Source organism: Magallana gigas, chromosome 10, assembly GCF_963853765.1.
Source record: "Magallana gigas chromosome 10, xbMagGiga1.1, whole genome shotgun sequence".
Taxonomy (NCBI): domain Eukaryota; kingdom Metazoa; phylum Mollusca; class Bivalvia; order Ostreida; family Ostreidae; genus Magallana; species Magallana gigas.
This window is the reverse complement of record NC_088862.1, coordinates 15762786-15774929: the sequence shown is the minus strand read 5'-3', so window position 1 is coordinate 15774929 and position 12144 is coordinate 15762786. Positions and strand designations below refer to the sequence as shown.

The 12144-nt window shown below is 33.8% G+C and overlaps 1 protein-coding gene across 6 annotated transcripts in view; it reads right to left on the bottom strand.

The window, feature by feature from the left end:
* Positions 1-9097: 9097 nt before the first annotated feature.
* The window catches only part of LOC105326793 (mucin-17), a 48016-nt gene continuing 44969 nt past the window's right edge, over positions 9098-12144 (bottom strand). For all 6 annotated transcript variants that reach the window (XM_066073313.1, XM_066073314.1, XM_066073318.1 and 3 more), the window contains 5 exons: positions 11929-12125; positions 11255-11356; positions 10783-10846; positions 10030-10326; positions 9098-9287 (listed from right to left, as the gene is read on the bottom strand). In XM_066073313.1, the coding sequence (XP_065929385.1) occupies positions 9244-9287; positions 10030-10326; positions 10783-10846; positions 11255-11356; positions 11929-12125 (704 nt within the window). In that variant the 3' untranslated portion in view covers positions 9098-9243. The remainder of the gene's footprint in view (positions 9288-10029; positions 10327-10782; positions 10847-11254; positions 11357-11928; positions 12126-12144) is intronic.

The window sequence follows — 12144 nt, the reverse complement described above, 5'->3', positions numbered from 1 at the left end:
TATATGTATAACTGATCTGCAAAAGAAAAATTCCTATCTTGAGAACTGTAGGAGGAGTTATCCGTACAATGAGGGTACCCTATATGCAATATTTTGCCAAAAAATGACCAAGTTCAAAAGCTGGTATTTTTTTCATAAATTATCGAAAATCAAAATCCTAGCAGTATGCCTACCTCTGATATACGTATAATTGATCTGCAAAAGAACAACTTCCTATTTTGAAAACTGTAGGAGGACTTATCCGTACAATGAGGGTACCCTATATGCAATATTTTGCCAAAAAATGACCAAGTTCAAAAGCTGGTATTTTTTCATAAATTATCGAAAATCAAAATCCTAGCAGTATGCATACCTCTGATATATGTATAATTGATCTGCAAAAGAACAACTTCCTATTTTGAAAACTGTAGGAGGACTTATCCGTACAATGAGGGTACCCTATATGCAATATTTTGCCAAAAAATGACCAAGTTCAAAAGCTGGTATTTTTTTCATAAATTATCGAAAATCAAAATCCTAGCAGTATGCATACCTCTGATATATGTATAATTGATCTGCAAAAGAACAACTTCCTATTTTGAAAACTGTAGGAGGACTTATCCGTACAATGAGGGTACCCTATATGCAATATTTTGCCAAAAAAAATGACCAAGTTCAAAAGCTGGTATTTTTTTTCATAAATTATCGAAAATAAAAAAAAAAATTAAAAATAGAAAATGTTATTTATCACATAACTAATAAAATTACAACTCATTACAAATTTGCTCACCTAATTTTAAAAAGTTTTGAATTTCAATTGAAAATTTAAGTTTATAGAAATATCTTAGGAGTTAAAAATTTTTTAGATTTTTTTTCTCTATTTTATATGAAAATAAATATTAAAATTATTATTGTGTTTAATCATATATATTGTATACTGCTGATAACCACTCTGTCTCTCATTATCAATTTCATCTAAAATTCACAAGGATCCTAATGAAACGGGCCGAAAAGATCAGGGGTAGATAAAAGAAAGCACCCATTCACGTTGTTTACAAAGTGAAAGTAGTTCACTAGTTGGTTTAAAATAACTTTTGTTTGTAGATGTACTTATCGCTCGATTAGGAAGTTTTGTTTCTACAAGATCAAACATTTGTGCATTGTCAATTTTCGATATGGATACAAAATAATCTATTTTGCAGGCTAGTACATTTCATAACCAAATTGAGTATGTAAGCCCAGCTATCGCATGTGTCTCGGTGCTAGTGTATTCATCCGCTGAAACCGAGACATATTGTTTTCAATAAAATGTGAACATTTTTAAAGACGGCAACCATTTCGAATCTGCAAACTTGTTTTGTTGACGTACAGTTCTGCTCGAAATTGAAGTATGTCATCTATTTTTCTTCAAACACATACGAAAACTTTGCACTCATTTGAGTTGTTTGGCTCCTAAAAATGTAACTTCCGGACGTACGATCCCTAGATGGCTTTCGAGCTTCGCTCGACGCCATAAAAAATGGTACAGTATCCCCCCGTGCCCCCCGCCCCCAAGAAAAAGTACAGTATACCCCCGTGCCCCCCGCCCCCAAGAAAAAAAGACATTTTATTTTAAAGCACCTTAATGCGCACATTTCAACAGTTTAACATTGTAATACTAAAAAAAGGTGTATTGTTTTACTCTATACTTTTATTCAGAGCCACAAATTAAAAAATTCCCTTGATAAAGGTGGTAATCACAATTGCATACTATATAACAACATATATTGTAACATTTTCCAGTACAAAAAAAAATTACATTCTTTACCCATTTAGAACTTAAGGCGATCTCTCCATCCTCTGCAGGCATTTTCACGAAACTCTCCTAAGATATGACCTAAGTGTGTTCCTAAGACATGACTGAAAAAGCTATGAACATCCTATGATCAACTTAGGACACTTCCTATGAATTAGCACGATGGTAACTTAAAAACATCTTAAGTTAGGACATCCTAAAACCATTCGTATTTTTCACATTAATTCAGACAGATAGAATATGAAAGACTTATGCCGGGAAAAATCATTTAGATATTCGACAAGTCCTTGAACTTTTTTTCTCCTTTTATTATTGACTTTTATGTCTAAAAACGCCCACTTGATACAACAAAGGCACGCGATCGTCAAAGAAACTGAGCGCACAAGCTAATAGGTTTGCAGGAATCATCGACACAAATCAATATATAGTGATATAAATGTCTACTTGTATATTTACATCTACCAAGCATTATTCCCTCTATTTCTTACAGAAACTTATAGTTAATTCATAGCTCTATAGAAACAGCCAGACTGAAACGTACACGCCCCATTTATCGATTGTTCGAAATCTATAGCGGCTGAAACTGACAAGAAACTGACCGGGCTGAAATTGACACGCCCTGTTTATCGATTGGTCGAAACCTCTAGCGACCTACGAAAATTCACGGACTGCACAAATAATTATGATGATGTCTGCATGACTCAAAGTCTCACAGGAGACGATTTGGCTGATTCTTTTTGCTAACGTACTTATGTACGTTAACAGTAATAAGTAAACTTAACTTACTTTTCATAATCAATTTACTAATTAGCTAAAAGAAAGATGTAAAGTTAGCGAGTTAAGTAATTTTTTTCTGCAATGATCCCTCGAAAGGCTATGTACAGATTTGAACAAAAATAATTTTTTTTCAAGCTTGAGAGTTGAAGTACATGTCTATTCCTGCTATTAAAAAAAACTTCACAAGCTTTCTAAGTAAGACATTGAAAGGGTAAAGCGATATACCGTAACTAGTTATATTGGAAATGTTAATGCATACATATTTTATTCAGTTATATCGTATATCTTAATAAACTATTAATTAATAAGAAACAGAAATTAGTGTTCATACGGCAGAAATCATTAACGGCAAAATAAAATATACCGGTATTTCATAATTCAACGTAATGTTATATTAACATACATTTAAAAACAAAAAAGTTTTTTTAAAAAAGGGGGAGTCACCTGTAGGATTTGAACCCAAAACACTGCCTGTTGGTTTCACTCTATCTATTTAATTTGTTTCCATTTCTTATTTATATCACTTTGTACCTTTATTTGTCCATCATTGTCGTTTATGAATAATTAAATTTCGGACTGTTCGGGTGCATGTTAACTTTAGATCTTCTGAATTTACCCGACCAAAAGTTTAATAGAGTACTTTAATTACTACCGAGGAGGAATATTCCCCAGTGTTAGTTGTGCTTACTTGATTTCTCATTCTAGAAATTAAGATTTTTGAAGTGTTTATTATACATTTCTAAGATCAAAGGTACATGCATTTCCCACGAGATGAGTTAGCTGGAACTGAAATCTGCATGATTAATTGCGTGTATATATATAATTTCATTTCTATTACTTAGTATATACCGATTACTAACCAAAGGAAATATCATTGGTCAGCTCTGTTTTTATAATATACGCTACATGCAGTAAACTATATATAAAGCACCGTTAATTTGTATTGATTTCCGAAATGGCAAGGCATGAATAAGCTTTACTTTTAGTAGGCGAATTAATTATACTTCCGACTACGGTAATATTCTTACGCATATTTGAAAAAAAAACCGTGATTTGAATCATTATGTATGTAACTCAATAAATGTTTTATTTTCAGGGTAAACGGATAAGATTACCGTTTTAGTAATCTACGTCTAATTAAAGATTTAAATAAAGTTGTCATTGCATCCTAAATAAAATAGTGCAAGGCGCAATACGTGCGCAAATAGTTAAATTTGCCGGATGTCTCATATGGACACAACTGTAATCAGCCGAAGCCGATCACAAAAACAATATGACAATATGATGCGCTAGTATTCAGAGGATGGAACGGGGACAAGAAAAAAAAACCTCCCAATAACTACATGTATATTTAAATGATTAAGTTAACTTTTTTTTCAATCTTATGAATTTTTTTGTTAGTTTTCCGTTCATTTGACTTTTGTTTTGTATTCCTCTTAAATATTCATTTATACTTTTTATTATCAAGGACCCATTTGATTAATAAAACACTCAAACCGAAGAAAAAGTGAGATCGGATGAAATGTAGAAACGTTGTATAGAAATCAGGAAAAATGACCTGTAATTTAAAATTTCCAGTATTTAAAGACCTGTGCCACTTTAAGCTGTGTAAGCAATTTAAAGTAATGCACGTAGAAATTATTTTTTTATTATTATATATTATCTAAATTATTTTCATAGTCGTAAATACTCTCAATCTTTTAACTAAGTCATTCTACAGATACATGTATTTGATCTTTAGAGACATTTCACAGAATTGCTAAACGTATTGGTGAACGGAAAATACGCTGTTTGGTATTTTATGACCCATCTAGAACATTTCATTTCAGTTTTGCAAAATGATTCTCGAAAAAAGAAAACACCTTAGGTTTGTTTCAATATGCTGGGTTGTCAAAGTACAAGTAAAAGTGCAGACTCGCCTCGTCTTCTATTGATGAACAATCAAGTATTTTGTACGTATACATAATATACAAAAGGTTGAAACAGAAGTTCTTTAATATTGAAAGAACACAATTTTATGATATTGAATACAACGATGTATATGTATAATGCAAAAGTTACATGAAAATAGTAAATTCATTGCGTTAAGTTAATCTTTTAAAAAGATAAATAAATGTATTTACTCATAAGTTTTGTATCTATGGAAATATGCTGCGAAGCGGTTTATAAAAAACTGCCCCAAACCATTTTATATCGTATAAAACTAAAAAATATTGAATTCATTGCTTATAATTTAATTTGCTATTAACTATAGATAAAACGGTCGTTTGATTTTTAAAATGACATCAAATTGTAAAATTCAAACGTAACATCAGGCGGATTTATACATTTTTGAAGTTAGTCTTACTATAACGTAGGCAATATTCTTTATGCAATTTTAAATAATTTTTAACCATTCAGAAAGCGCGTTACAACCAGAATTAAATTATTCTCCAGTAATGATAATCACATACATGTATTTTAATGCAGTGTGTAACGAACAATCTATGATGACGTCACTCGATAAGGAATCCACCTCACGTCATGAGGCTTAGTCATACGAATGTAACGTCAGATAACTGTTGAAAATTGATTATGATTTATGCAAAAGTCGGCCGCGAGTCCTTCAGAGTTGAACCGAAAGAACCAGTTGAAGAGTCGTTGGTGTAGATATGTGACCTCACACGATGTGCATTTGGAGTCGGGCTCGGGGTTACCGGTCCACCTGACGCTGACGTTGATAGAGAGGCACAACTAGAAACGTTAGCTGTGGAGCTATAAATGTTAGTGGATTGTGTGGCCGTTGGTGTTCTTCTTTTCTTTCCGCCTTTTGCAACGAAACAAAAACAGATGCCTGTCCTAACTCGCGGGGACAAGAAGGCGTAAAACACAGGGTTAATACAGTTGTTGAGTTGAAGTAGCAGTGAACTAACAGTTACTGCAGTATATCCCGGTTCAAATAATTGGAACTCGTAGGAAATTGCCAGCACATGCCAAGGGAGCAGAAACAAGAAGAAGGCCATCACGACCATAATGACCACCACCTCCATTTTGCGAGTCGAGTTTTTTGTTGAACGAAATGTATTTCTTTTGAGTGTCAGCAGTTTTAATGTATGGAACACTGCCATTACTGTGAGCGGAATCAGGTATGACACCAGCAGATCTATGGGCTTAACGTATCTACTGCTAAGGTTGATTTTAAGAGTTTTGAAAATACCGTAGCCAAGTGATATGAGGAAAACTGTAAAGAAGGTCACGAAAACGGTTCTTTTGGTCAATATTATGTTGGATTTTAACGGATACGCGATTATGATGTAACGAAAAACAGACAGAACGGCTATGTAGAAACCAGAGGTGGTATAAGCTGTCGACGCCAGAAGAACCAGGGAAGATTTTAGGTATTTGTCGAAGAATTCGCTGACACAGTTTTCCAGTGCCCTGTAATTATGTGGATCCATGTACGCATAGTAGAAGAATCCCCATAGAAGAGCAGTCAGACAGTAAAGACAGTCCGACAGGGCTATCAGACATATTGTAGCGAACGTTTTCTGGTGCAGATCCTTTTTGAAAAGAATGACCGAAACTGTCATTCCATTGCCCAGAAACCCAAATGCTAGCAAGAAAATTTTCAGCCACTCAACCCACGGAAGGAACCAATTACAGTGGTCGTCTAAATGAGCGGTTGTGTTTAAGTATTCCCAAGTAGTGTTTGGAACAACAGACACATTTTCCGAATCTGCAGACATCTTTCGTGAATATAGTAACTGCTTATGGTTCCTTTGCCGTTGTACAGAGAAACTACGACGTGCTAATGCAGGATACAACACAGGTCACAAAATTCACTCTGAAGCGAAACGTTGATCAGTTTTAAGTGATATGAAATGCGTAGGCATTAAGAAAATTGCAAAGGTATACGTGGAAATCAATTATTGAAACAAAACGCTGTTAATTGATATTCAGGACAAGTAATTCCTATCTAAAGTGCTTGAACGGATGGGAAATTCTATAATTACTGTAATAGAACGAACTGCAAATGTTTTATAAAAGCATTTCAATGGTTTCTGATTAATCACATTATTTATAAGGTTAGGAAAATTCTCTGCGTATTCCATTTAATCCAATTTGATTATTTACTGAAGTTATTGTTAATTTAAGCTAAATCGGACATATTTCTCGTTTTTAGCTACTACCATTAAGAGGTATGTTTGTCATCCACTATATCTATTTCAAGTATTTGAATTCTAAATTTCTTATTGTATTATCTTAGATATAAAACAGGAAAAGGGGAGTATAGTGTGTTAGTTATTAGCAATGAAGATAAAAAAAATTTCAACTCAAGTAAAAATGTTCTGGTTTGGTTTATAAAATTGTATTTAACTTTCTTAATGAATCTGATGTCAAGTATAACAATTCTGATATTGGGATCGTGATGCGTAAAAGAACGATAAAAGGAAAAAGTATTTATAAATTGACCTTTGTTGCTACTTTAGAGAGGAATTACTGTGTAATGTAATATACTTACACATTGAAATTTTCATTTCATAAGAAAAGTTTTGCTAATTCGAATTCGGGAAATATGGCAAGCCTTGTCTATATTCATTTTGCTTTATAAAATATGAGTTTCGATGATGTAAATTGTTTAAATAATAAAAAAAATTTGATTGACAAATGAAGGTTTTCACATAAAATTTAAATGTCCACATCTTTGTATAACTCTGTTGTCTTAAAACCCCCTTCTGTCTAAGATATCAAGTTTTCTATATACTCAGTGTTTTTGTTGCGAAAAAATAAAGATCTGATTTTTGACGTTTTTTTCTATCGTACATTAAAATAACTTAAAACATTTTTAAAATTTTTTTTTATTGAATATGTTTTCTGATCAACTCTGATCAACTTCTATCTTTTGAAAAGCAGTGTAATGCGGTCTCAAGGACATGTTACTCACAGATTCGGACAATAGGACGCATTCGGCACTTTCTCACGGACTCGGCATGCAAAACACATGTTCACTCTCAGGTTACGTCGCGGCTGGACTATGCGCTCTTATACAACGTAAATAGCACCTACATAATGAAACTCCAGAGGGTTCAGAACACTACTGCACGTCTTATTACCAGGACAGGCAAGCATGAACATATTCAGCTCATCCTGTTTGATTTGCACTGGCTTCCTGTGATGTATAGAGTGCAATACAAACTATTTGTATATGTATACAAGACGCTCTATAATCTTGCCCCGACGTATCTTGCTGAGTAGGTTTGCGAACACAAACCTGCCAGGTCACTTCGCTCGGAGTCGGCAAACCAACTAGTAGTGCCGCGAGTCCGAGCAAAAACCTACGCCGATCGTCGATTCGACAGTGTGGCACCAACACTGTGGAATCAGCTTCCAGTGGGACTTCGAACAGTTACCAGTTTTAATTTTTTTAAAGCACAACTAAAAACTCATATTTTTAGAAAGGCATTTCTTTAAGTGTATTTATCCGAAAAGTTTTACGTGGTGGTTGCTGTCATGTTTTCTACATTTTTGGAGTTGGAGTCCTGATCTTAATTAATTCTAATCCATTTAATGTGGTTTGTTATAGCGGTATAATGTAAACTAGTCCTGTTTTATTATGTATTTTTGACCAAATGCACATCTGTTCTAATGGCAGTCGTAAATTAGCGTCTATTTGCAAACGAATTGTTGCACTTATGTGAATTTTCAATGTATAATTGTATGTAAAATATTGAAGTTACAGAGAGCAAGATAGAATACCTCATCTATGCAATGCATATTTTATCCATCAAACCATGTTTAAAAATCAAAGTACTGAAGTACTGACGAGAGTTGATTTTATCGATTATCATTTATTTTAAAATCAGCGATATGTGATTTTGCATGGCAAGTAGTATCAGTAATCGAAATATTTCTGAGAAATATTATGGATCCAGGCAAGATTGAACTCTAGTTTTGTTCAACCAAACGCTCGACTTTCTCCGTTTATCTCCGACAAGCAAGAGAGACTCTGTTTTGTCGGATATTAATGGAGACATCCGAGCGTCTGGTTGAACGAGACTAGAAGTCTAGCGTATGAATACATACGACTTCAAAAAATATCTAAACTATTTGTACCATTTAAAATCTTACTATTTTCATGGTATTAATAATAGGTTTTCTTGAAAAACAATGCTTCAGAATACATTGCATCTGAATTTATCGATTATTTTCAGGAACTAAGTGTTGTCAGCGGTATTGATTTGTGCTTAGGTCCAAACACTGTTTCACTTTCGGTTTGCCCGAGTAAGTGCATAGGAGAGTTGATTAAAATCAACTCCCAATAACAGTTATCTCACCCTTTTGGGATTTTACAAACCATGGATGAAATAACTCCAATCTCTAGCTCTTATTATTACTAGTATTCAATCATGCAATGTTCATTTGACCATTTTACTTATCTCGTATTTTGATGCATAACTAATATACATGTATCAGAACTCTTATATATGTATAATTTGGTAAGTCCTGGGGATTTTGTTTAACAATCGTTTTTTGCAACAAACCAAAAAAAAAAAAAACCCAATAGAATACAATTGCAATTCTTTTATTAAACAGTGATTCAATAATAAACAATATATCAATATGTTGATATGTAAACAGATTTTACAATACATTGGTGTAGTCTTTTGGGGGTAAATCACTAAATTTGTTCAATGTCCTATCATCACTATGTCCTATCTTCTGGTTGGCGCGGCATTTGCCTTGTTAGCTTCAGTCACTGCAAAATTATGGAAAAAAATACTTAGATAAAATAAGCAGATACATATGAATAAGGTAAACAGATAAGGTACCAAAGAGAAATATTGAAATTAATATGAGTAACTCTTTTAACAGTTACTCTCAAAAAGCTGCATAAAAGATACGAATTAAGCCTACCCCCAATTATTGACCACGTTAACAAACTTTAAACATATCTCAAAGTAAGCAAAGTCCAAATTCTCCTTTAATTCCAACTCCCTCATTGAATAGTTCGATACATCTTTACATATTCATAATATGTTCATAATACATTCATTGCCAAACAAGCTTAATTGCTGGTTTAGAGAGGATATTTGAGTTTTCTGATTAATATTTCATGAGAATAAACCATGTCTTTTTTAACAAAAAAATCAAGCAATTCTCAGGAAAAAAAAACGCTGAACGCCAGTCCATTGAAAAGTGACTGAATGATTACCAAGATGTAATCATATGGCACGTATAACAATATATCTCTGCAATTCAATGACTTTGCACCTAACATTCGACTAAATGGGAAAAAATGGCATCATGTAAAATTGCCCCGGTCGACAACTTTACCTCCATCTTGATCTTATTCCATATTACATATCCATATTATATATTGCTTTCTTCTAATCCAACACCTTAACTTCTTAATACATATCCATATTACATATAACATATCCATATTACATATTGCTCTCTTCTAATCTAGCTCCTTATTACATATCCATATTACATACCTGTCATGCTGCATATATCACAGGAGCAGCTATCTATGATCTTGATCTTGGCCTGTTGTAGAGTCTGCTGAGGACCACATCTTACGCTGATGACCCTCTCAGATGAGGACTCGCCGGTGCAACATTTACAGGTCTTGGCGAAGCCTTCTTCGGTGGAACCGCTGGGCACGATCAGAGGCATGTAGTTCGAATCTCCGCAAGAACCAGAGCAGAAGGTGTACTCGACTTCACCGACAGATACACAGCCTGTTACTGAGTCATTGATGACGCGCTTTTCTGTGTGGAGGGTACATGTGGCTACAAGGCACAAAAAGACAACGTTATGTTAAACAGTAGGAAATCAACTTTATATCATTACAGACAGAGACGACAGACAATAGAAGGCAAAAAACATAAAATTAATATCATTAAGTAATTGGCATCAGGAAATATCTCAAACAACGTTTGATTCACAACTAGCAGAATAATATCGACATTATAGCTGTTTGGATGTATATATAATGTGGAATCATTAGTATAATTGGTAGCGTAATTTTACCTAGATTTCGTTGGTACCCCGTACCCATAAATTTACGTTTTCAACAATTTGTTCCCGTTTTATTTTACAGATAGATAAGTCAGTTCACAGAAGCACGCTCAAACAAAATAAAACGACAATTTACAAAAATGGCAACCCACAAAGTTTGACCGCCAATTTGATTTCATTGGTTCTTCCGATAATGTAAAATAATTAAGAGACTATATATTACTTACTTGGTTTGGGTTGGCACTTAGGACAACAAATATCAGTAATGCCTTCGTAGGAAAGTTCCTCGCCCTATTTAAAGAAAACGACAGAATTTATAAATATTTCGTTCAATGTTATTTATTTTGTAGCAGCCTTGAAAATGCCTTTGAAAATCAAGTCTACCATTTTTACATGATTGATTTTTATGTCAGGAAATTGGCAACAAAAAAAAAATATTTTTAATCTTTTAATTAAGGCTGCTTGGTAGTCAACAAATAATTCCTCATATCTTCCTTCAATATTTTTTTTAATTGATTTGTTTCTGTAGCTATTTACTATTATTTCGGATAAAAAAAAAATGTTAATACATTTTAGCTTTCAAATTTAAATATTTTCATATATTGTTATACAGAACTTTTTTTTTTTTGCTTAAAGAGACTAAATACAGTCTGAAACAAGACAGGGACCAGCCCGCCATCTGACTAAAAACGTTCTCACCTCTTGGCATACGGGTATTTCACAACGTCTACTGCACACCATCTCGCCATCCGAACACTCGCAGTATTTACAGCTGTCAGAGGACGGTATGGGCTCAGAGGGCTGAAACAATAGGTATAACACATGTTATCCTTATCTTTGTTTAATACCGTATATCTTGGGGTTTGTTTTTCGCATGTCACAGAATATACGAAATAGGTTAAATATTTTAACTTCCTTTATTTGCGCCACTCATGTATTGCAAGTGCTATGGGGGAGTTTTGAAGAAAGTTTCTAAATGTAATAGCAAACAATACAGGGTATATTTTTTTCCAATTATATAAAACATACATTGTCAGCAAGCATTGTGGTGGATATTTGTAAAGTATCGCCAGTACTCGGTAATAATTCGACATGATTGTAGTTTATTTAGTAATCAAGAGTTGTCTTTCTTAGCAGCTTACAACTTAAACTTTTTCGCTGTATTTGATGCTTACAGTGATACTGTAGTTATTTTTCTAATCAAACGTTCATTAAACTTTAAACTTTCCTTCAATATTTGATGTATATAGTAATGTTGGTACTAAATGCATATGTGCTATTGACGTCGCTTTATCAGAAGAATATAATAGTAATTTATTAAAACATCTCGAGTAACTTTTTTTTAGCACGGGGTCAATGCACCTTAAGCTTACCTGATATTCTGTTCCGTTGATGACGCATTTCTGACACTCTGTGATGTTGACGCATTTGTTTGCCTCCATGTAGAGACCCATTGGACAGACGCACCCTGGCTCGATCTTGCTGCATTCCTCGTCGATATTCTTGTCTCGGGTGGCGCATGTTCTCTGACACATGGAGTAGTTGGTCCATACTTGACCGTCTGGGCAAGCTACAATAGGAGAAAAATT